General features: G+C 31.7%; 1 protein-coding gene across 4 annotated transcripts; it reads right to left on the reverse strand.

Annotated features, from left to right (window-relative positions):
* Positions 1–20,513: 20,513 nt before the first annotated feature.
* On the reverse strand, positions 20,514–25,198 carry LOC109803445 (Eukaryotic translation initiation factor 3 subunit 7 (eIF-3)). 4 transcript variants are annotated; one of them, XR_003804565.2, is made up of 3 exons: positions 23,445–25,198; positions 22,968–23,048; positions 20,514–20,787 (listed from the first exon to the last, which is right to left on the reverse strand). XR_003804565.2 is itself a non-coding variant. In XM_020365021.3 (2 exons), the coding sequence occupies exon 1, from the start codon at positions 25,143–25,145 to the stop codon at positions 23,448–23,450; it is 1,698 nt and encodes a 565-aa protein (XP_020220610.1). In that variant the 5' UTR covers positions 25,146–25,198; the 3' UTR covers positions 20,514–20,787; positions 23,445–23,447. The 4 variants fall into 4 exon arrangements, 2 of the variants coding, with proteins under 2 accessions (XP_020220610.1, XP_020220611.1); XR_003804564.2 differs by having other exon boundaries at positions 20,514–20,841; XM_020365021.3 differs by lacking the exon at positions 22,968–23,048.
* Positions 25,199–27,128: the final 1,930 nt, after the last annotated feature.

Raw genomic sequence — 27,128 nt, forward strand, 5'->3', positions numbered from 1 at the left:
CATGATTTTGAATCAATTATTAATTAATTAAAATATGAAATTTATCTTATTATATTAAATTAGATGAATATTATTGATCTCAAATAATGTATGAACCAAATAATGCATGAGCAAAAAGAGGAATAAACATGAAAAAAAAATCACATGAAACAAATTAAATGAGTATAACATTATATTATTTTTTAATTGTTCGTGATATTTATTTTTTTACATAGCTTTCACTATATTTGTAAAAAAAAATATGTTTTAACATTTATTGGGTTCCATAATTTTTCATGTATATGAATCTAATGGGAAACAAGTCACTTACTTTAAATCAAACAAAAAATAATTCATATTCGTGTCTTGCAATTAAAAATGATCATTATTTAAACAAAAATTAAATTGACCAAAATAAAAAATAGATGACGGTGTTTATTAGAGATTTTATATCGACTATAGTCAAATTAATGTATATAAGTGAAGAATAATTATCATTTTATAAACTAATTTTATATGATTAAGTTAGATTTCAATTCACTTTTTTAAAATAATTTCAGAATATTCATCTTAACGATTCTTGTTATTAGACATATAAGGTCACTTGCTATTAAATTGTTATCGGGTCATCACTAGTTGTTGGTATCAGAGTCTATCTAATGATTCTTGTTGTTGTTAATAAGTCACATGTTATTAGATCGTTATCGAATAACTAACAAATGTTTACTCTAGTAATCTTCACACTCAAAATGTTTAATATTTGATGTGAGAGAAGTTGTTGAAGATTCACATTAATTAATGGTATGACTAAATTAGTATATATAAGTAAGGAACAATACTCACTTTACCAGTTAATTTTGTACAATTAAGTTATATTTCAATCTATTTTTTAAGAGTGTAAAATACACTATCATTTAATTTTTTTGTATAAAAATATTATTTTTTGTTGACCAACAAACAAACTTATTATTTTTAATGAAATTGTGAATTTTATTTCCGTTATACCTCTTAAATTTCACATATTCAATACACTTTCTCTCTTTATAATAAGTTTCTAATTGACCAAAAGTATTTTGTTTTTTCTTTTTATAATAAAGTTTTATTTCTTCAATAAATTGATTTCTCTCTCTTAATTTAAGAAGAACTTTATTCGATATCTTAATTCACTTAAATATTAAATAATAAGTAATTTATATTTAAACTTCTCAGTAACACCCCGGAATTTCTACTATAGCAATATCAATTATTGTCTATTTTTATATATTTATGAAGATTATTTTTATAAGTTATTTTGGTTAATTAAAAGGGGTTTTTATAAAATATTTGTAAAGGTTTTTAATAATTTAAAATTATTTGTGAAAGTTTTATAAAAATCTGTTTTTTTTATGCCGGAACGGGCTGTTCCAAAAGTGGAACGGGCCGTTCCAAACAAAGAAAATATACTGGTTTTGAGGTAGCAGGACGGGCCGTTCCAATTTAGTAAAAAGGCTCATTTTTGTTTTCCCAGAACGGGCCGTTCCCAAAGGGAAACGTGCCGTTCCAAGGTTATGAAATTGCCTAAAGACCTTAGTTGGAAACGGGCTGTTCCAACTATGGTCAATCAGTGTTAACGTAAACTTCAGAACAGGCCGTTCTGCTTTTTGAAACGGGCCGTTCCGATTTTGGAACGGGCCGTTCCAGTTGCTAAATTTGCCTATGTTCGAAGGATCCGGAACGGGCCGTTCCGAATCCAATACGGGCCGTTCCGAGGACCCCAGGATGCCTATAAATAGGGGCAAGGGGGGTGAAAATTTTATACTGAGTGAGAAGGTGAAATCTTAAAGAGAGAAAGAGGAGAGAGAGAGAGAGAGAGAAAGAAAGAAAAAGAGGGAAGGAGAGAGGGAATCCAGAGGAGGAGGCCCTGCTCAAGTTTCAACTCCGCTTATCCAGGTAAGGGGGGAGTGAGAAACCTCGCTCAGAGGTGTGGGGATGATTGTTGGATAGTTTGTTTGTCGGATTGGCCCCCAATCCCTTGCCGTTGTTCTGTCTTATTTTCTGTTTGCTCTACTTTATTTCTTGTTGGAAATAATAAATGATTATGTAATCTCAATCCCTTGTCGTTGTTCTGTTTGATTTTTTTATTTACTCTACTTTGTTCTTTGTTGAAGGTGCCGTTGTTCTGTCTTATTTTCTATTTACTCTACTTTGTTCTTTGTTGAAGGTGTCGTTGTTCTGTCTGATTTTCTATTTGTTCTACTTTATTCCTTGATGAAAATAATAAATGATTATGTCATTAACGTTAAAAATGAATAAGTTTTAATATGAATAAGAATGCCCTTTGTGAATTCCTATGCGGACCTTATGAGGAGTATTGATGACATGACCATGTGAAATATGGACAAATGACATGAGACCTAAGCATGGACTATTGAGACAAACTATGATTATGAGACTATGACAAATAATGACATGATGTACTAAATGAAATTCTGTAATAAGTTAAATGTTGAGTTAATGAAATAATGAATGTGTGACATACATCATATGCATATATTACTCCAGGTGTGCCGCTGAGGCCGCATACCAGTGATGTAACTTGCTAACGAGGTGTACCTTGGGATCACCAGTGATGTAACTTGCTAACGAGGTGTACCTTGGGGTCACCAGCGATGTAACTTGCTAACAAGGTGTACCTTAGGGTCACCAGTGATGTAACCAGGTGTACCTTAGGATCACCAGTGATGTAACCAGGTGTACCTTTGGGTCACCAGTGGTGATATGTGAAACTTCCTTATGGCGCCACATGCATGCATTTATGAGTCGAGTTCATGACATCATTGCATGATAAATGAGTATATATGTGATATTGATGATGTATGTGTATTGTTTATCTGTGACTTATATTTGTTGTGTGTGTGTGGGTGCTATCTAACCTTTATTTCTGCACCTGAAACTGAGTGAGATGTTTCTCACTCCCTTGTTGTTTTTGTATATGTTTAAATTATGTTGCAGGTGATCAGCATCATGAGGATGTTGGTAATAGCTAGGCTTATTTTGAATGTTATTGTTTTAAAAAACTGTAATCTTCTCTTCTTGTGTAATTTTGAACGTTCTTGAGAAAAGACCAAAATGTACATCTTTGTCATATTTCTTTTATTACATGATTTGAAAATTATAAATTAGTTCCTAACTAGGAGGCACTGCCACCTTTGCTGGAATTAATCTAAATTTTTCTGATTTATGAGTTACGAATGTGAATCTTCTACCTTATGAGATTTGAAACAATTGTTTTATACATGAAAGATTTTATTTACTCAAAAAGAAAAAGAAATTATTGTTTACATTTATTGTGTATTAACGTTGGAGTAGAGGGTGTCACATTCTCAATCAATTATTATTCACTTTTATAAAAGTGTATAAAATAAATTGTTTGACTTTATTTTTGTAATAATACTTTCTTATTTTCATTCCTGTTCTAATGCTTTTCAAAATCTCCATTATTAAATTTTAAGATATGTCATTTTCTAATTTCAAGACACCATAATGTAAAAAAAAGAAAAAAAAATTCAAATTGACATATTAATTAAGAAAGAAGAAATTCAATTTGACATACTTTGTCAATATTTCTGCTATACTTCAATCTATTTTGATTTTATAACATCATTCTTTATTCCTTTTCTAAATATTTTTCCTTTATTTATATCATATGTTTTCGTTCATGAACCAAAACATAGATTCTAAGGTAATGTTCTATTTCTTTATTGATATATTTTTTTAGTAATGTTTTCAAACTCTAACCTTGTAGGTGACTCATGGGAGTAATGTTTGAAGGCTCATAGAGGAATTCTAACCGTTCAAATTAAAGAAGCATTTTCATTTTTCTAAATCTTTCTCCATTATTTTTATTACAAGTTTTCTTTCACGAACTAAACCCTAGCCTATAAGATAATGTTATATTTCCTCATTGTCATCTTCTTTTATAATGTTTAAAAATTTACCTTCTAGGTGACACGTGTGAGTATTGTTTGAAGGCTCACAAAAAGAATGATAACAATACTTGAATGCAAGAAACATTGTCCTTAAAGAATTGTTTGCTTTCATATATAACAATGAAGAACACATGAATATTTTTTTTAATGGTTACATAAGTCACATGCCTATTTGAAAACAAATATAAAGTATTTTTTAAGAACTTTTTATTAAAAATATAAAACTTTTTTCAATAAATTTTTTCAAAAAAATACTTATAACTTATATCTAATCATATTCTACCGCTACTTTATTTTTGTTTGTATTGCAAGTTAGTTTTTTTTTTCTTTCATATTTCTCTTATTATAAATCCTTCACTTAGGTTATATTTTTTCATCCATGCAAAATTTTCTTTAAATACAGGTAAATTTTTTGATGGAGATGAATGAATATCTCTCAAGTAGATATTAAGTTTATATTTTATAATAACTTAAATGTGAAAAAAAAAAGTAGATCAAATTAACTTGGAAAAAAAAAGGATGTTGCTAGTGCTATTTAACAAATTAAAGGGAAAAAAATATATAATAAAATTTCGCACATTTAGTCTATATAACCAGAAAAGAGAAAACTTGGCCACTTAATTGTTGTATGTGAGAGGAAACGATTTCTTAAAGTGACAGTATATTTTCCCTTAAAATAATTCTTTTTAATTGAAATATCTATTGCACAAATATAATTCAATTGTATTGTTGTTTAAAAAAAATAATGGACTTTCCACTTTAATTATTACAATAACCAATATAACTCTCCAAATTAATCAAAAAATTACGTTATATATACCTTTTCTGTAAGTTTTTTTTTTTTTCATTATCAATGAAAATGTATAATGATGAGTTTCTTTTAAGAATTTGACAAACATCCAATGACTGAACATAAAATATAAAAATCAATGTTTAAAATATCTTTTTTCATATGAGCAATCGTCTAATTAATCTACATTGTTTAATTTTATTTTGATATATGTCATCAACTTACCTATTAAAAATTTTAAATTCATTCTGTTGATTACAATTGTAATTAACTTTAAATTAAATCATCTTTAAATATACTTTTACAATGTATAAAGTTTATTTTAGAATTATATTAATTAAAAATGAAACAGAAATTATTATACATTTACTTATCTTTCACTACTATATCCGTCTTAATATTAATATTTAATTTGTTTGAGAATTATACTAATTAACACATAATTTCTTAAATTGAAATATATTTTACTTATCCTTTATTTGCATTAGTTATATATATATATATATATATATATATATATATATATATATATATATATATATATATATAAATAATAAAAGTGAATATATAGATTAGAAGTTGTAAGAAGTAAACACACGCGACTATAGTGTGAGTTGGGTCGAACGAATAAAGGATTCCAAATGGTAACGTTCCATTGGCGATTTTAGGAATTTTAGATAATCAAAAGTGGGACCTTTGATGTGGTCACACATAAAAAAGTCAAAAAGGGTTTAATATTTGGCATTGACTAATAGAGACCGAAGAAGTCTTGTTTGAATGTACTTATATTATCATTCACATTTATATAAAAAAAATGGTAACTCCCCTTAAAAAAAATTCAACAAACTCCATAATAAGTTAGATTTTTCAATTCATATAACAATCTCATATTCATTTTCTCATAATAATAATAATAATAAACATTTAAATTAATGAAAAAAAAGTATAAAATAATTTTCAAAATTTTAAAAAATTTATAAATTTAATCTGTGTATTAAGAACTTTAAATTTAACGGTTGAATTATTAAAATTTAATATAGGATATGAATTATTGAATGAAGTAAGTTTAGATAGACTTACTCCTAGAGTAAACGAATCTCTCATATATATATATATATATGTGTAGGAAGGGATCCGTTTATTCCATAAATGAGTTTTATTAAACATTTTTAATTTACTGTATTCAAAAATTATGTTTTATATTAAATTTCAATGATCCAACAATTAAATTTAATTTTTTTTAATATATATATAAAGTCTATATGTACACTAATGTATATTCATGCACAAGTGTAATGAAAGAAGATAATTTTATTAAATAAAAATTCTAAATATTTTCTATATCTTATTTACAATATTCTAAATAAACATCCATGATAATGAAGAAAAAAACAAACAAAATATATTTACTAGATTTTCTATTTCTTGATTTAATATGAATAGGAAATATAAAGTACTCAATTAAGTGAGTGAAAACATCAACAATATAAATAATTTGATTTATTGTATTACAAATTTATTTATTTAATTATATTATTAATAATATAATATGTATATTATTTTTATTATATTATATAAATAAATATTTGACTATTTTATAAATTTAAGTTATAGCTTTTTTTTAAAAAGACTTTTCTAAAGGGTGGAATTGCATGATGAATAACCTACACGAAACCTGCTACATGAGGAAACCTTGTGTTTCATTGATTTGAAAATCAATATAAAAATATATATACACTTACAAATATATAATAAAGAAAAATTATGACATGGTAAGAAACAATAACAGTAAACAACATGTTTCCTATAGATTAGTCAAACAAAATAAGATCAAACATACTTAAAATGACATTCAACTTTATTTGACAGTATTTCAAATTATACCATGTTTGAAGTCCAACCATGCATCAAAGGCAGTTAATTGAAACATTTCGATAGGTGAGATTTCACTGGAATTGAGTACGTGTAACTCATTTGTTACTGGATATACTCATCCATACATTAAGCAAAAGCTCGTCGTGTATGTTCTGGTATGCTGTCTCCTTTGACATGGACCTAAACTTATATCACCCAAAACCATGCATGCTTAAATAAAATATATTACCCAAAGAAACAAATCAAGAGATCGAGCAAAGATGAAACCAATTAACAAGATCTTAAGAAAAAGGATGGCAAAATATAATGCATGTGTACACTTTATAGTGTAAAATATGATTTATAGATTAAGGAACCTATGTGACATGATTGGATGCATTAAATTTGCATTTCAAAAAGATTTTATATAAAATATATTTGTTAAAATGATTATTTATACTAACAATAAAATATAACGACTACAACAATCTTAATGACTAACTTTGTAATGTATATCTCTACCTCGAAAGTGAATTTCTGACATAGAGAGAAGCCAAGTTAGTGAGAAAGAAGTTATGAGAGATTGATGTAACAACCCAAAATCGCTAGGTCAGAGGCCCAACTGATTGCTCAGAACGGGCCGTTTCAAAAGTGAAACGGGCCGTTCCGGAATAAGAAAAATGCCCAAAATTGAAGAAGTAGAACGGGCCGTTCTGGTTTGAAGAACGGGTCGTTCTGGTGGGAGAACGGGTCGTTCTGCTGGGATTGAGAACGGACTGTTCTAGTTTTGGAACGGACCGTTCCAGTTGAGAATTTTGCGTAGTTTCGAAGGGTCCAGAACGGCCGTTCCATTTTTGGAACGAGCCGTTCTGGTAGGTGAACCTGAAATCCTATAAAGAGTGCCCCTCACCTCTCATTTTCTCACATTTTCTCATTCTCTCTTCCTATTCTCTTCTGTTCTCTCTTCTTTCCCTCTTCTTCTCTCTGAAGACCAAGGGGCACTTAGAGGAGGAGACCAAGAGATTCCTGTTTTAGTTTAACTGCTGTTTATCCAGGTATGGGGGAAAAAGGGATTATTTGTATGCAAAGTTACATGAGAGAATTGGGTAGACGAGGAAGCTCGTAGGATTATGAGTAATTTTATAATTATTTCTGTTTGGAGAATTATTGGTCTTATGTTATTCTGTATATATTTAGGACTACGAATATATGATTAATTTGTAAAAATGATGCTTTGAAAGAGAGAACGAAATTATAGAAAAGTGCCTGTAAGTTAGGTTTTGGAAAAATTGGATTATTTTTGTTTGAGGAATTAATGATTCCATTAGATTCTGTATGTGTTGAGGATTAGAAATATATATTTAATTTGTAAGAATTATGATCTGGGAGAGAGAACGAAATTGTATAAAAGTGTCTGTGAGTTAGGTTTTGGAACAATTGGGGATTTTACTATTTATGTTAAGATTATGTTAAATATGTAATTTCATTAATTATTATATTAATCTATGAATGTTATATTAATTGATAAGAAGTGATGATCTAGATGTGAATTTGCTTAAGGGGTGTGTAAACCCTTATTTTGTTGGACTTATTTGTTGAGTATGTGATATGGAATTGTATATGTGGTATGTAATTGTGATATGAGATGAGATGTTGTATGAATGTGATTACGATGTGTTTGTGGTCCCTTACACGAATGATCGGGGATGATACGAACCCTGAGTAGATGATGCTTCAGGGACGAGCGTACTCCTGGATGATCAGGGATGATACGAACCCTGGGTAGGTGATGCTTCAGGGACGAGCGTACTCCTAGATGATCAGGGATGATACGAACCCTGGGTAGGTGATTGTAGCAACCTCGGTCGCGACGGGACGGCGAAAAATAAATTGGAAAAGAGGAGTCGCCACCAATGTTATTTTTTACGGAAAAAACATTGGAAAAACCATAAAATAGAAAATAGTCTACGAAAACCAAATTTGAGTTCGGGAGTCAATTACGTATGAGGAAGGTATTAGCACCTCACAACGTTCGTCCTAAGACGATTACCTTTAATTAATTAAACTAATTATTCATAATTTATAAAATATTTATCTCACTAAAATTATCAAATATATTTTATTTAATTAATTTAAATTATGCATTGAAAAAAGGTTAAAATTATTATTGTTATATAAAAAGGAGGATAATATATTTTTTATTTTTTTGGCTCGACAAGATTTAGTTCTTGCTCCTACGTATCTTCATGTGCAATGAAGAATCAGAGTTACGTAGTTCTTTGTAGAAAATGTTTGTGTGTTGATATTTTTTAATTAAATTTTATTTTTGTTAAATATAGGATTCTTGAACTGTCGCAGCTCATTCATCTTAAAAATATAAAATTAACTAAGGTGTACACCAAAGTCAATTCAATGAAATTTTAATTATAATTATTGCTAGAGATTGTTATGAGGTTTTAGACGAAATTAAAGATAAATAGAGTAAAGTAGAAAGCTTAAAAGGAAATAACAGAGGATAAGAGAAAATAAGGAGGCTCGGCCTTCCATCTAAACATGATTACAATTCATAAATTAATAGGAGGCTCAGCCTTCCATTCAATGAATATTTTGGAATAATAAACTTGAAATTGATTATTAAAAATGTCTTAGATATTTAAATGGAGAGTATGACAAATAGAACTGTACACAAGAGATGATGAACGTGACTTCCACCACGGATCTCCCTCCCTTTCTCTCTATTTCCTCTTTCAGCTACTAGCCTCTGGATAAACAGAAACTTCGGGCAGAACCTCCTCCTCTCTTAGGGATCGGAACTAGGGCAGAACCTCCTCTCTCTTTCTCTCTCTCTCCCTCTCTTTCTCTTTTTTTTTCTCTCTCTCTCTCCCTCTCCTCTCTCCTTTTTTTCTTTCACTCCCTCCCTCTATTTATAGGAATTACAAAGTTACTATTCAGGTACTATTCACTCACGAAAATACTATTCATGAACAGTAAAAAATACTATTCACTCACGAAAATACTATTCATGAACAGTACAAAATACTATTCACTCACGGAAATACTATTCACACCGAAATTACTGTTCACATTTTTTATTTTATTTTTTTTTTATTTTTTTTTTATTTTTATTTTTATTTTTTTAAAAATATACCTTTTTTGCTATATATATATATATTTTTTTTAAAACAAAAATTGACATTTTCCGGACGAAATTGGGTTACTACAGTTGCCCCTCTTTACTTAATTTTACTAGATAATATAAACAAATCTTGTTTCCATATTATCATAGTAAAATATAAGTAAAGAAAACACCAATTTCGTCCCTGAGCTTGAAACATTAAGAAACATGAGCGCGAGGAACACGAAACATTAAAAAAACATGAGCGCGAGAGCTCAAAACATTAAAAGACATGAGCGCGGGGACTCAAAACATTAAAAGAGTGAGCATGAAGGCGCGAAACATTAAACGAATGAGCACGGGACTCAAAAGATTAAAAAGGTGAGCGCGGGGGCTCAAAACATTAAAAAAACATGAGCGCGAGAGCTCAAAACATTAAAAAAGTGAGCGCGAGGGCTCGAAAGATTGATAGAGTGAGCATAGAGGCTTGAAAATTAAAAGAATGAGCACGGGACTCAAAAGATTGATAGAGTGAGCATAGAGGTTTGAAAATTAAAAGAGTGAGCACAGCGGCTCGAAAGATTGATATGTGAGCATAGAGGCTTGAAAATTTAAAAGAGTGAGCACAGCGGCTCGAAAGATTAAAAGAGTGAGTACGGGGACCCAAAGGATTGATAGAGGCTTGGAACTTAAAAGAGTGAGCACGGAGGCTCGAAAGATTGATAGAGGCTTGAAAATTAAAAGAGTGAACACAAGGGCTCGAAAGAATGATAGAGTGCTTGAAAATTAAAAGAGTGAGCACATGGGCTCGAAAGATTGATAGAGTGAGCATAGAGGCTTGAAAATTTAAAAGAGTGAGCACAGCGGCTCGAAAGATTGATAGAGACTTGAAAATTAAAAGAGTGAGCACATGGAGGCTTGAAAGATTGATAGAGGCTTGAAAATTAAAAGAGTGAGCACAGCGGCTCGAAAGATTAAAAGAGTGAGTACGGGGACCCAAGCATTGATAAAATGAGCACAGGGGCTCGAAAGATTGAGAGTGAGTGCAGGGACTCGAAATATTGATAGAGGCTTGGAACTTTAAAAGAGTGAACATAGAGGCTTAAAAAGTAAAAGAGTGAACATAGAGGCTTAAAAATTAAAAACATGGGCGCGGGGACCCGAAATATTAAAAACATGGGCGCGGGGACCCAAAATATTAAAAACATGGGCGCGGGGACCCGAAACATTAAAGAGTGAGAATTTTGATAGAAACAATGTTGATGCCAAGTAAAATAAACTTCAATGCATGTGGTATGCAAGTACATTACTTGATTACATGTGGATGATAAGTACCGAACTTTGGTACAAATGTTGTGGATGCTAAGCATGTATTGAACTTGAATGCATGAGTTAGGGATGGACCAAACTTTTGGTGATGCAAATGACAAGTATGCATTGGGCTTGAATGAATGTGTTAAACAAAGTATTAGACATTAATGTGAACAATATGGATGTTGGACAAGTATTGGATTTGAATGGGTGTATCAAACTATGATGTAATGAATGTCAAACATGTGCCAAACTCAAACGTAGATGATATAGATGTCGGACAAGTGCGAGACTTTATATGCAAGTGATGAATTTGAATGCATGTATTAGGAAAGTACCAAACTTTGATGCAAACAAAGTGGATGCCAAGTGAGAATTGGACATGAACGAACACTTCAAACATATTAATACAAATGATGTAATGCTTGATTCGGTGTTTGGATTCTTATGAGGTGTCATAGACACATTTCAATTTTTGTTTTTTTCTTCTTTTTTTTGTTTGTTTTTTTGTTTGTTTTTTTGTTTGTTTTTGTTTTTGTTTTTATTTTTGTTTTTTTTTTAGAAAATCATAAAAATGAATATTTTCTTTAGAGAAAGCAAATCCATGCAAAGCCCTTTTTGTGCCTCAATTATTCACCCTTTTTTTTTCATTTTTTCAAATCCATGAAATCATGTTCTTTTCTTCTTTGAAAAATGATCTCACAATTTATCTTTTCAAACTTATCCCACCTAGAATCAAGTGAGACTCATTTGGCCTAACTTGTCAATCAAGTGATTATCACCACCTTGTCATTCCTTTTGAAACATCATTTAACCAACATGCATAACAATGATAGATGATTTTTTTGGAATGCTATTCAAAAAGGATATTTGAACGTGAATTTGTTTTGATGTAGAGAAAATAGAGCAAACGATCCCAAGATATGACAAAAATTGAGAACTTGATGGAAACAAGAGATTGAGCAATTGTCCCAGTTTGATGTCAAATTAAAGGAGTGAAAACTGGAAGGATTTGGACTAACTTGGACTTTGAACAAGTGAGACAAATGATTTACATCACTTTAGACTTTAGTGGATAGAATCAAACAGTGACACATATGGGAAGGATCACCCGTATTTAGAATGGTGGAATATGGATGATACAGGCATTGACTTGATTAAACTTGAGACACATGGATCATATGGTTGGAATGAAAATGTGATGATAGTTGACAACTTGTCCCGGTATAAAAGGAGTACTTTGAGTTGCCCCAATTTATGAAGAAATAGGGAACAAAGTTGGACTAGACAATTATTCCAATTGAAAGTTAAGGTGATGAAATGACAATGAGATCCTTCGCCCCAGTGTGAAGTGGTTGTCCCAATTTAGTTTTGAAAGGAAGGGGTAGAGTAGGAGACAATGATGAATGTGATTGCCTTCTTTTCTGACTCAAGGAAATAATATTGATGTATGAATTGATGGAGAAATAAGACATAAAACAAATGTCTCATTTAATTGGGTAAGGGGGAGTTAAAGGAGGGCATGACTTGTGATTTGTTCCCAATCTATCATTTTGAATGATTCTCATAATTATTGAGTGTAGTAATGAATGAACATCGATGAATAGAAGATTTTGCACTGGATGTTTGTTTCTCTCCATGATGTAATGGATATACAAGTCTTACGAACATTTGTATTTTTTTTTTTTGGAGCAATCTTGTTAACAATGATAGATGAGTTCAATTGTTTTGTCTTAAGACTAAACTTAAAAAAAGAAGCAACCAATTTTTGATCTGTATAGACTTTATCAGATTGTAACACTGGTCGGTGAGATGGATATGAAAGAAAAGATACAAAGGCCCAAATGTGTGTTTGGAGGTTATTCGAAACAAGGATCTTTGCTATAGTGTTGGCTTCAATGCTTTTTCAGTTTCTTTTCTTCGCCCCTCTTTTTTTTCACCCCAGCTTTTACCTAGGTTTTTCTTTTGGAGTTTGCAGCCTACCAGGTTGCTCTAACTTTTGCCTAGGCCGCCTTTTTGAGGTTTTCAGCCTAGCGAGCTCTTGTTTCTTTTATTTATTTTCATTTTTTTTAGACCTTAACTTTTGCCTAGACTGTTCTTTTCGAGTTTTTAGCCTAGCAGGTCGCTCTAAATTTTGCCTAAGCTGCCTTTCCAGGTTTTCAGCATAGCGAGCTTTTTATTTTTGTTATTATTTTGCATAGAATTTCTTGGCTGCATTAGAGTTTATTGGGTTCAATAGATCTTCCCGTCAACTTCCCTCTATAATCTTTTTGAGGTGGTAAGATCTTCAATACCACATCTCTTTCTAGAAACTCTTGCGGGCAAACCTTTTTGGCAAAAGCTCTCTTGATCCTTTTTTGATATCATTGACCATGATACAAGACATTCAATCTCTTCTCTTCAATTAGGTTCAACTGATCATAGCGAGCCTAAACTCATTATGCTTCCTCAAGTTTGCTTTCGGCCAATACTCTCAGAGAAGGTATCTCGACCTCAATAGAAAGGACTGCTTCCAGAGAATACGGAGTTGCCCCAGTAGAGGTGCGAACAAAAATGTGATATCCGTGCAGAGCAAAAAAGAGCATTTCATGCTAAATCCTGTAGGCAACCACCATTTTCTGAATAATCTTCTTTATATTCTTATTTGCCGCTTCTATTGCCCCATTCATCTTAGGACAATATGGTGAAGGATTGTGATGTTGAATTTTGATGAACTTAACCACCACATTACTTGTCACACTAGCATAAGAAGCTATCTTAACCAATAACATCAAGGATAAAACAATTCCTTTTTTATGCCTTTGGTTCATTTCTCTTCTTTTCCTTTTCATTGTTTTGATGGTATCATAAACAAGCTGAATTAAATAGGACCATTGTGTTGTCCCTGTTTTGAGGTGAGCCTTGTTTGAAGTAATTTTTGAGGTAATTGAAGAAAATTTTCACTTTTAGGCTCAAATTTGGGTGACAAGTGATGGTCGTACATCATTTCAAATCTTGACTACTTATTTTTTAAAGGTTAATCCTAAGACAAAACTTAATGAACTCCATGTTCCTCCTTTTCTTTTTTTCTTTTTTTTTTTGTTTGTCCTAACTTTTGCTTAGACCGCCCTTTTGGGTTTTCAGTCTAACGGACTTTACATTTTTCACTCTTTTTTTTTGCTCATAAGACTTGTCTCCATTAAATGTGGTAGTTGGTGGGCCAGATACTCATAAAAATGATAAATTTGTCCCGATAAGAAATCTTCAAATTTTTGCCAAACTTGCTAATTGAGAATCATCTAATAGACTTGACTTTTTATGAGGACAAATTCTTTATTTTTGAAAGAATAATGAGGAAACTATGAGATGTAATGGGACAAAGACAATTTATGACAATGAAGATAACAACACAACTTGTTATGCAAGTTAATGAAATAAATACTTCAAAAGGTTAACAATGGTTTTAAAATCATGTCAATTGACAAGTTAAATTGTCAAAGAACTCATCTTCTCGGTTGAGAATTAAATGTAAGTGAGAACAATAATTTCATGTTATTCCCCATTTTTCTTTGTTTCCCTTTTTTTTAGACATTGCATAAATTTGTTGCTTAACATCCTCTTTAAAAGAAAATAATCAAATTAGATAGTTGTTATGTTTTTTTTTAAAAAATGACATGAATGAGCAATCAATTAGACCTTTATTTTACTATGAAATGCATGTATAAAAGAAAAATGTTGGAGTGAAGAATTTGAAATGAAAAAAATGTTTTTTTGTTTTTTCTTTTAGTTTTTTTTTTTGTTTTTTAGAGAAACAAATGCATTTGATTCGGGATGATGAAATGAGAATGAATGCAATTATGGAGAATGATAAGAAAAGACGATGGATATGTTGATGAATATACCTAACATGATTACTTAATATAAATAATGCTTATGCGTGAATGTCATGGGAGATTATAAAAATATTGAATGTTATGAGATACATTTTAGACTAAATGTTCAAATGGAATAATGATCTTACTTTGAATTATGCAAGAGAGAACTGTATTCATTTTTTAGAAACAAGTGTCAATGATGATCACAATTGCAATCTTTTAAAGTTGTATGCATGATTTCATAAAAAAAAATTTATGCAAAGATGTAAAATGTATGTCATGAATGAATTATGAAATGTAGATGAATGCATGCATGCATGAATAGTTTTGTGGTGATGAATGTTATATTGAAGATGCGTGAGATATGATAAAAGTCAAAAAAATGTATGATGTGTATTATGAAATGAATAAAATTCTTTTTTTTTTTTGCGTCATTCGAACGTAAAGGTAGAATATTGCTCCTGTGATACTTAATAAGGACATCCTTAAGTTGAAAACTCTATGGACTACTAACACGTGTTCCTCTCAAAAGGGTGGGACTATAGTTCTAAAACAGGTTCCTAGAGCCAATAACCCTTCTTAGGATATTAGTCACAATAATAGGTAAACTATTAGAGGTGATAATACCCTTGAAATGATCAAACTCTAAGTGAGACCTTCATAATAACCAAACAAGATGTTCATCAAGAAGGTTACTACTACTCAACCTCTTACTATCCTAAGTTGCACTCAAGTCCGGGCATAGGACCCCACTCATAAACGTGTGTGAAATTGTGTAAGTGAAGTGTGTGAAGGGAGCAATCCTACACTATCCAATCTACAAAACACAGCACATATGATATAGAAAATAAAATTCTTCTATCCTAAAGTTCAAATTCCACAACACATATTTATATAATTCATGCATATAAGACAAACAACAAATAAGGAACATAAACAAAAAATAAAATAAAAAGTGAGATAAACATTTTAAAAAAATTATTAATTAGTTTAACTAATTATTATAGGCTTGACTCTCAAAAATAGTCCCCAGCGGAGTCGCCATCTGTAGCAACCTCGGTCGCGACGGGACGGCGAAAAATAAATTGGAAAAGAGGAGTCGCCACCAATGTTATTTTTTACGGAAAAAACATTGGAAAAACCATAAAATAGAAAATAGTCTACGAAAACCAAATTTGAGTTCGGGAGTCAATTACGTATGAGGAAGGTATTAGCACCTCACAACGTTCGTCCTAAGACGATTACCTTTAATTAATTAAACTAATTATTCATAATTTATAAAATATTTATCTCACTAAAATTATCAAATATATTTTATTTAATTAATTTAAATTATGCATTGAAAAAAGGTTAAAATTATTATTGTTATATAAAAAGGAGGATAATATATTTTTTATTTTTTTGGCTCGACAAGATTTAGTTCTTGCTCCTACGTATCTTCATGTGCAATGAAGAATCAGAGTTACGTAGTTCTTTGTAGAAAATGTTTGTGTGTTGATATTTTTTAATTAAATTTTATTTTTGTTAAATATAGGATTCTTGAACTGTCGCAGCTCATTCATCTTAAAAATATAAAATTAACTAAGGTGTACACCAAAGTCAATTCAATGAAATTTTAATTATAATTATTGCTAGAGATTGTTATGAGGTTTTAGACGAAATTAAAGATAAATAGAGTAAAGTAGAAAGCTTAAAAGGAAATAACAGAGGATAAGAGAAAATAAGGAGGCTCGGCCTTCCATCTAAACATGATTACAATTCATAAATTAATAGGAGGCTCAGCCTTCCATTCAATGAATATTTTGGAATAATAAACTTGAAATTGATTATTAAAAATGTCTTAGATATTTAAATGGAGAGTATGACAAATAGAACTGTACACAAGAGATGATGAACGTGACTTCCACCACGGATCTCCCTCCCTTTCTCTCTATTTCCTCTTTCAGCTACTAGCCTCTGGATAAACAGAAACTTCGGGCAGAACCTCCTCCTCTCTTAGGGATCGGAACTAGGGCAGAACCTCCTCTCTCTTTCTCTCTCTCTCCCTCTCTTTCTCTTTTTTTTTCTCTCTCTCTCTCCCTCTCCTCTCTCCTTTTTTTCTTTCACTCCCTCCCTCTATTTATAGGAATTACAAAGTTACTATTCAGGTACTATTCACTCACGAAAATACTATTCATGAACAGTAAAAAATACTATTCACTCACGAAAATACTATTCATGAACAGTACAAAATACTATTCACTCACGGAAATACTATTCACACCGAAATTACTGTTCACATTTTTTATTTTATTTTTTTTTTATTTTTTTTTATTTTTATTTTTATTTTTTTAAAAATATACCTTTTTTGCTATATATATATATATTTTTTTTAAAACAAAAATTGACATTTTCCGGACGAAATTGGGTTACTACAGTGATGCTTCAGGGACGAGCGTACTCCTGGATGATCAGGGATGATACGAACCCTAGGTAGGTGATGATTCAGGGACGAGCGCTTTAGGGACAAGCGTACTCCTGGATGATCAGGGATTATACGAACCCTGGGTAGGTGATGCTTCAGGGACGAGCGTACCCCTGGATGATTAGGGATGATACGAACCCTGGGTAGGTGATATTTCTGGGACGAGTGTACCCTTGGCATAGGGTGGGATGTGTGAGACAATTAATACTTATGTCGGGGGTGGCACGACCTTGGGCAAGAGATGCTATAGGCGTGACCTTGGCATAGGGTTGATTGCAAGATTTTTGATGATTGTTGTGATTGCGAATTGTGACTTGATGATGATGCGCGATTGATAAAGTTATGATACATTGAAATGTTTATGAATATTTTGTTAAGTATCGAGTTATAATGAGATGATATGTTGTGTGTTTGTATGTACTTTACATATAGATGTTTTCTTTTCTCACCGTACAATTTTGTGGATGTTTTAGGTGAGGAAGATCCGGCTGCGAGTGACATCTAGAATGCCAACAGTTAAATTGGGGGTATGCTCTGATATTGTGACATCGGGGCAGAGGACTTTTAGGACAGAACTTTTATATGGATTTGGAATTGTAAATATCATTTTGAAAATAATTTATAAACTTTTGTGTTTCATTTTCTAAATCTTTAATATTGTGGTTATTGAAGAACGATTTTTGAAGTTTCTCATGTGAACCCTTTTTACCGAAATTTAAACATTTATTTGTAAAGTTACAGTATATGTGTTGGGGTAGTAAGGGTGTCACAATTGAACTCTTTGCTTGCAAAACCATGACTAGATAGAGAAGTAAATAAGATTTGAGGTTGCTTGTGTGGAGTGAGGAGGGTTGATGGTACAAGTTATGGTATTTATACGGGTGGAAGTGGATATGAGAAATTTATGAATTCAAACTGATTCAAATCCGTCTAATCAATTTAAATAAATTTTTTAGTGTTTATGTTAGGTTAAATTCAAATCACTTAAAACTCAATACTATATGAGTTAGATAATATGTTTTATATTTTCAACTTGTAATCCGATCAAATCCAGTTATATAATAATAATAATATATTTGGTTGATTACTTGTTTAAAATAATACTCGTTATTGTAATAAGAAGTTGTATTTTTATATTGATAATATAATAAAATAGAATATATTTATTTTAAATTTTATTCTATATTAATTAATATAGGTTGTTTGAGTTGATAATAATATAACAAATCAATAATTTTGCTTTGGAATTTAGTCTATATCATTGTTTACTTTATTAATTAGTAACATAGTATTTACAGCAAAGTATCAAATAATTTACATTTATTTTAAAATATTTAAATTTTATAAATATAAATAACTTTAATTATGTTGACTGAATTGATCAAATCGTGATTAGATTGAGTTGTTTTTGATTTTTTTAAAAAAATTACACAAACTTAATAATCTAATCCATTAAATTCCAATTCGATCATATAATAAATTTATCCAAACTCAATCCTAACCGAGATTTTTATAATATTTATAAGGGTGTATGAGAAATAATTAAGAAAGCATACATTCTCATCATCTTGAATATGTCATTTTTTCCCCTATTTATATGACATATCCGTATGTATCTCATATTCATATTCTCTGCTCTTGTGCTTAAATAAATGTATTATCATTTTTGCTGTCTAAAGTTGAGTTTGAAAAACAGTAAAAAAATTTATTTTAATACTGAATCATATGAATAATTAATTATTATTATTATTATCAATTATAATTAAAATAAGATTTTATTTGAGTAAGTTAACTAAAAAACAATTGTACCAAAAAAAAAAGTTGACTAAAAAATAATTATAAAATATTTAGTTTCATTTAAATACAACAAAACATTAGTTTTTATAGTCAATCAACTTAAAAAAAAAATTTATTAAAAAATAATCACAAACTTCAAAGTTTTAACATTCACAAAATCAACTTATATTTTAAAAAAAAATGATTATAAACTTATGTTATTGTCTCTTTTATTTACAAATAACTTTTTTCTAAAATAAATAGCTGAGCTTAGAGATTATAATCTCTCACATACCTTATGTCTTCCTAATTGCATTTTCTCCACCTATATGGCCAAGGGAATCGATATGAATTGAATCTTTAAAATACACAACTTAACAAATCATGCTGATGTAAGGCAGAAAAGGGTAAAGTATTTAGAGTACTTGGATGAGAAATTTCTTTCTATATAAATTAAATAAGTATCTTATAAGAAAGGAGTTTTAGATGTTATTCTTCAATAATAATAAAAAATGTTATTCTTCAACAAAAATGCATAGCTATATTTCTTCAACAAATGCATGAACTAATTTCGATGGTACACTTTTTTTCAGTTATTTATTGTAAAAATTTGCCAAGTAATTACCCATTTAAATTTCAATTGGATGACCTCGCATTTCGTTTTTTTTTTTTTTTTTTGAAAATTTACGCTTAAACATTTATCTTATACACAAATCATAGATTCAAACTCGGTTAATATAGTAACCTCAACCAATGAAAAAATATTTATCTTAAGCCATTCAAACTCGGTTACTATCAGTGTAACCGCAACCCATAAAAAAATCTATCCTAAGCCATTTTACATAATTTTTGTAATTTAATATATATAAAAACTAAGCATAGTTTGTTTAAAATGAATTCATTCCACTTTTCAAAAAAAAAAAAAATCAAATCATTTGTGTTGATAATAAAACTTGTTAGCTTACTAAATAATATTTTACATTAAACAAACATTCTTATTATTTTCATAACGTTTAAACAAAATATATAAGCCTTCATAACATTAAAAAATTTAAATTATTTCAATAAATCATTATCATTTAATCGAATAGGATTTAAATTTAGTAATCACGATGAATTCAAAATCGTATTGAGACTTGCATAAACCGTCTAAACTCATCACATAAACCTAATTATAGTCCAATGTTAAAGTATGACAAGTACCAAATACTAAAAGGGCCACGCGAAACTCGAACCAAAATCAGAATCACAAATAAAGCATGTTTGAAGACAGAAAAAGAAGAAACAAAGCATTTTTTTTCGTAGTAATTTTATCGTTTTCAAATTTATAGAGTGCATGATAATACACTAAACTGATGTTTTGCCGAATCTCATGATCACTCTAGGCAAATAGGGAAATTAGTAAGCAAAATAAAATATTAAACTCATGAATTATCTTAATAGCCCTGGAGTCCAAATACGTAATACAATTTGGTGATTCCACTTTAAATATGCTAAGGTCTGCAAATCATAAACAGCTGTAGCATAAAAAAAACTCATGTTACTTTTGGTCCAAAAGGAACATCACGAAGTTAAAATGCAAAATTTTGACCGACATATAAACAGTGGGAAAATGAAAATGATTCAAGTGCGATCTGCTCCCATATGAACGGCCATCAACTCCAGCAACAACTGACCTGCCCCGAGCCAAAAACTCACGTCATCAGAATGCAAGATCCAAATTATGACTTCTGTACATACATTAAACTTAGGTAAGGTGACAAATGCATGATACACATAATTTTTTATGCAGAATATAATGGATTGAATAAAAATAACCTATTAATCTATTTAGATCTATTAAAAATTCACATAAAAATCTAATCTATTTAAAACAAAAAATCACCCAATCCATTAACAAGTTTTTCATGGATGGATACTCAATCCATCCATAAAAATAACTTTTATAAATTAACTTATTTTTATTTTTTAAAATATTTTATTTCTCTCTTTTCTTTTTATGAGTCATTACATTCTTATATAAAAATTCTCAACTTTTTTTTAATGTGAAATTAGTCTTTTTAAAATACAATCTAATAAATATCTCATATTGTAATCCAATAAATATTGAAAAAATAATGGTTCACTAACCGTTCATAAAATTAAATGAATGTATTGGATCTTATCCATTATTTAATTTTATTGTAATAGATGGATTAGATGAATTTACTTGTAGATGAATCCATTGAATGATATATAAATGGATTCATTTGTCACCATTAATTAAACTGCACATATTGTTCACTGACCTACAGACACTTAATATCTTGACGAACTAAAAACCTAATACAAAATGACAACGTCTCACCAATAAATACATAAAGAGAGGGATGTCGGATACCGAGTCACACAATGAAATGATAATATATAAGACATGATGCTACTAGATTATTATTAGCGATCACATAATAATGTTTATGATTTATGAACCCACCAACATATGACCTGTGTTTTGAGCATTTTCTAGCTCTAAATGAAACACTACAAATCATGGATAGTTTCAAGTTCACACCCATCGACAGCAAAACCTATTAGTTTTAAAAAGTTTTAATAACTACATGGCATGTCTTCTTAGGCCTTATGTCCAGGATGAAAATCTAAATAGTCATGGTCCTCAGACAGTAAAAAGCACCCACTCAAGAGTGTGGGGAAAAAAATGCTAAAATAATAGGTGTACAGAGGACAAAAAAGATTGAAAAATTACCCAAAACACAATGAGCATAAAACAATCCTAGGAACATTCTACCCCATATCAATTCGAGTGGTATCAAAGTGATAGAAACAGGTTTGACTTAACCCTAGTGTAGACAAACCAATTTGGAGTGCCAAGACTCATCAGCCAGGTAGGGTCTAAGAACAGGAACCCCAATTCCAGGTAAGGCTCTTGACTCTTATCAGGATGGGTTTTGAGCGTGGCTTCTCTATATTCAATAACAAATCAGAAAAGAGAATGCACACTAAACAAAATACGTAGAAAATTGGAAGATTTTGCAGATAAGATGAACACAAAAATGTTAGTAAAAATTATTGTAACTTGTAAGGCAGGATCAGGGTGGAAATTATGGGAGGGAAACTGTAAGCACAGTATAGCCAAGGCATAGGAAATTATTGTATGCAATCTTTTACACTAGCAAGTTAAAATTAAGGAAAGGAAAAACACCCATACCGGATGCAGGTGATCCTGAAGCATAAAGTTATGTTGTTAATAAAATGATCGAGGTATATTAGATTGCACAACCCATATCTTCTACTATCCAATCAAAGAGCACAGGTACACAGATATGAGCTCCAGTAACAAAAATCACAAAGGTCCCTCAACTACGTAAAGAATATCAGTTTGAAATTCAGGGAATTTAAAGATCTAGGATTCAGTTGTAGTCTTATTTTGTTGAGCAAGCCACTTCTGACTTTTAAATGCAGTTCACAATTATCTAATAACTGAGAGGCTATTAAAATTATCATTGAACATCTATTCTCAGAAGTCAGAACAACAACAGCCAATAAACCAACGGATACTTGAAAGTTACAAAAACAATAATTTATGCACTTGGCACTGAAACCACAATCATTTAACAAGGTTTGGAATTGAGACAAACATGAACAACCGAATCCCACCCTAAACAATCGTAAAGGAAAGCATGACTATGACCCCAAAAACAATAATATACACAGTGACATTGTAACAAGCAACAACAAAAAGCCACACTAAGGTGAGATCTTATGCATCGATCACAAGATTTACGAGTGTGCAAAAAATCTAAACCAATCCGAACCAATCCAGTTTGAGAAAAAATCTGAACAAAATTGATTCGGTTACCTGATCCATCTTTACAAAGTGGATAAGTTCAGTTTGATTCTTCTAAAAAAACCGACCAATACATGGATATAAAGTGAGTAACTGCACCGAATAAATCCAATAAAAAAAATCAATCCATATTTTTAAAAAACCAAACAAATCCACTTTATAAAATAGTGATCAATTAACCGATCCACTTTATAAAATGGATCAGTTTGGTTTGGATATTTCAAATATCCAATGCACGAACACCCCTAACAAGATGTCATTATGTTAGGCCATCTTAACAAGCAAAACAATTCAAAAATATAAACACGGAATGAGAGACAAATGACAAATAAATAAGTAATAACACATTCCCATTTTCATAAACACCCCTCACCGGGGAGGGGGTGAGGTGCACACACACAAGAGAGAAACAATAGACAAAAAAATACAATCATCTACAATAACAATAATGAAACCAACAAGAGTACGAGCTGGATTCAATACACTTACCTTTTAAGTCGCTTTATCATCTACAGGCTTATCTTCCACGTCATTAGTGGTAGCAGCTGCCTCTCCTCCCTCGGCACCTTCCGCCGGAGGCTGAACTTGTTCCTCCTCCGGAAGTGGCTCCTCCACATAGTCATTCTCAAAAGCATCCGCTGGAACCTCATAAATCCTAACCTGAGGCTTAGAAGGATCCTTCACAAGCACATATTTCCCCTCATTCAATTTCATACACAAATCCACAATAGACTTGACAATCCCCCACATATTCGCGGTGTTCAAATTAATCTGCGCCGCAAAGTCCCTTGGCTTATACCCCACCACAGCCAAAATCACATGATTAAAATGATCACGGGGATGAATCCTCGACACATAACCCAACTTCATCATATCCGCACTGGCCAACAGAGCCTGAGCAGTCCACTTAGCCAACTTATTCGCATTATTCTTAAGCTCAGTGGCCAACACAGCACCCCTCTGAGTCTCCAACTTCTGCCTCCAATCCACACCAGAATACTTAGGATCAAACTCATTCAAAGCATTCAAAGTAAGGAACGACCTCTGCTTATTCACATCAACCACACTATGCACCTCACACCTGGCAACAAGATACATATCATCATCAAGCTTCCACCTACGATACCTATAAGCAACGGAAGCGACCTCCTCCCCTTCATTAGCAAAAGGATTAGCCTCATCAAGAGTGACCTTATTCCCGTCCCTAATCAGAACCTGCTGCGAGAAATTCTGGTTGATATAAGCAGCCTCGACGCTGAGAGAATGAGCGGAGTTAATGTCATCCTTGGCCTCCGGCAAGGGCTCCTGCGAGGTCTCGTGGACGGAGAGCAAGTCAAGCTGCGACCCATCGCGCTTGTCGAAGAAGAGCTTGTTCCCGACACGCTGGACGACAATGTCCCATGAATAAACAGACCTGGGAGCGCACATGAGGGTGGAGAGGATAGTGTCGGTGGCGAAGACGGTGGCTTTGTCCTCGTTGGCGAGTCGGCGGATGACGGGGTCATCGGTGGTAGTGACTTTGAAGAAGTTGCGATTCTTGAAACGCTCGAGGCGGCGCTCGTTTTTGGGGGTTATGCGGTCGTAGGAGCGGTCGTAGTACTCGAGGGCGCCGCAGAGGAGAAGATCCTCGGGCTCAGGGACGGTGAAGGAGAGTTTGGAGAAGGTGGAGAAGGGGATCTGGTCGTGCATGTTCCACTCGGGTTGGATGTCAACGGAGGATTTGAACACCGCCGCTTCGCGCCGCTGCTGGTTAGGGTTTGACCGGTTCATGTGGTAGAGCCGATCGCGTCGCGCACGGTCCTTCTCGGCTTCGCGCTTGCGAGCCTCCACTTCCTCGTCGCGCCGCTGCGGGAGCTGCCGCTGCTGCTGGAAGCGCCACCTAGGACCGAACTTCGGCCGCGGCGGGGGCTTGCCGTCGACAAGGCGGAAGGAGGCGTCGTCGTCGGCCGAGGCCGGGAAGGAGTCGTCGTTGGTGAAGTCGAAGACGGAGTCGGCCGGGTTCTTGGACCGGGCCGGGTTGTTGAAGTTGCGGGTCCAGTCGGCGATGCGGCCCAGTTTGTCGGAGCGGGAGAAGGGGGCGAAGGGGACGTTGAGAGGGAGGTTATTGTTCGTCCCTCCTGCGGCGGCGTCCGGCGGACCCCAGCCGTCGGCGTTGAAGGGTACCGCTCCCACGTCGAAGGATTTTCCCATTGGCTCTTGGAGGTGATAAATCGGAGAGCTCAGAGAGCAGGAAGATGAGTGAGAAACCCTAATTCACAGAGTCTTTTAATTACTGGAGTCGTGTGGCTGGGCTGGGCTCTATATTAGTGGGCTGGGCCTTTTGCGTGAATCATTTATTGGGCTTGACAGAGTTTTCCTGTGATATGAATTAGAGACCGGCCTATGTTTTGTCAATAAATTTTAATCAATATTAGATGTGTTATATTATGTATATGTTTTTATTTTCTGGTTAAGACAAGATGCACAAACTTTTTTTTTCTTCATTTGAACCACCATCAAAATCATGATATAGAATTTATGCAAATTTTTAGCCTAACATTGATCCTGGTGTCACCATTCAAAATTATTGATTAACAATAAATAACAATAAATAATAGGGATCGAAAGCTACATATGTGCTACATGTTTATATATATATATATTCCAACTTTGACATTTTCTTACTGCGTATTTGTATGTTGCTGTCTCACACGCCTCTTCTTTTTTTTTTTTTTGAAAATAAGATAATACTTTTAGGAGAGAAAAAAAATGTTTCAACAATTATATTATTGTAATATGAGTTAAATAATCTAATATTATTATTCTTCTACACTATTAAGAAATGCCTATATGTACGTACCTAAGTGACCTTTGTTAGAGTACATAAAGAGAATCGGAAGTTGATTAAAACTTAGGGTTTTAGTTATTTGTTAGGATTCATTAGTTAGCTAGGTTAGTATTGGTATATAATGTATAAATGTTAACAAAACTCTTTCGGATACGTTTTCTTTATTGTGTTAAAACTTTTAGAAATCATAAATTTTAATAATTTTTACTACTGAATCAAGACAAAAACATGTTAAATAATAATATATGTGAGATCTATAAAATTTACAATTTTTAATAAATTTCAATTAATATAATAAATAAAGTATTAAAAAGAGATTGCTACCAAGATTTATTATTAGGTATACTTTTTTGTTATAAAATTTTAAATTAGAATAAGACACAACTTTATATATAATCATGTACTCACTTAAATTACTTTTCTAAAATTAAAAAAAAAAAAAAAAACACATTCAATAATCACATTGTTCATATATTATTTCTCTCTATTCTTTGTCCATGAATGTCATGTATTATGACATATTTTCATTCATTAAAATCCATGGTTCATGTTTTCTTTCTAAAAAATAACATAAAATATGGCATCCATGGATGAAGAAATAGAAAGAATAATATATAAACAATGTGTTAATTGAATGGAAGAAATTACTAAATAAAAAAAATGATTTTAGTAAGCACAAGATGCACTTTACGTAATAATCCTCATTACTAAGATAACTTATATTTTAATCATTTCTAATAACTTTGTTATTGTGTACTTATATTATTAATTAGAGAATCAATAACATATATACCAGCGATTTTCAAAACAAACATCATCTATGAAATGATTAATCTAAACTTGTATTATTTTATGTTATCGGTCAAGAAGTAACCTTAAATTTATTAAGAAAACAAAATAGATGTGTGGAAACAGTTTTGTATATTTTGTAACATGCATGAGTAAAAAGTGTATTATTGTTATTCTCTTGCACTGTAAGAACGTCCATCATTATCACTATTATAAGATGAATTTGTCAATACTTCCACTACATAAAAGATGGGCAATGAGGCTAGACCAACAAAAAAATGAGTTTCTATTTTTATTTGTGTCTTTTTCAAGTTGCGTTAGTCATGGCACTGTCCATAATCGACGCTAATGAAAAATTTTCATTAAAAAAACTTTTAATATGTGTATCAGTTAAACAGAAACAGTTTTTTTGTTATCTTTCTAACTTGATTCAACCATATTAGTGTGACAATTGAGAAAGAAATTGTTTATGCAATATTTTTATAATTAAAATATAAAATAAAATTAATAATATACAATGAAGAAAATTAGAAGAAGAAAAAAATGTACACATATAA

Source organism: Cajanus cajan, chromosome 1 (genome assembly GCF_000230855.2).
Source record: "Cajanus cajan strain Asha chromosome 1, NIPB_CcT2T_4, whole genome shotgun sequence".
In the NCBI taxonomy this organism is placed as follows: Eukaryota; Viridiplantae; Streptophyta; class Magnoliopsida; order Fabales; family Fabaceae; genus Cajanus; species Cajanus cajan.

What these genes read in the sequence shown, in the direction of transcription:
- LOC109803445 (XM_020365021.3), bottom strand. Translation starts at nt 25,145, where the DNA reads ATGGGAAAATCCTTCGACGTGGGAGCGGTACCCTTCAACGCCGACGGC.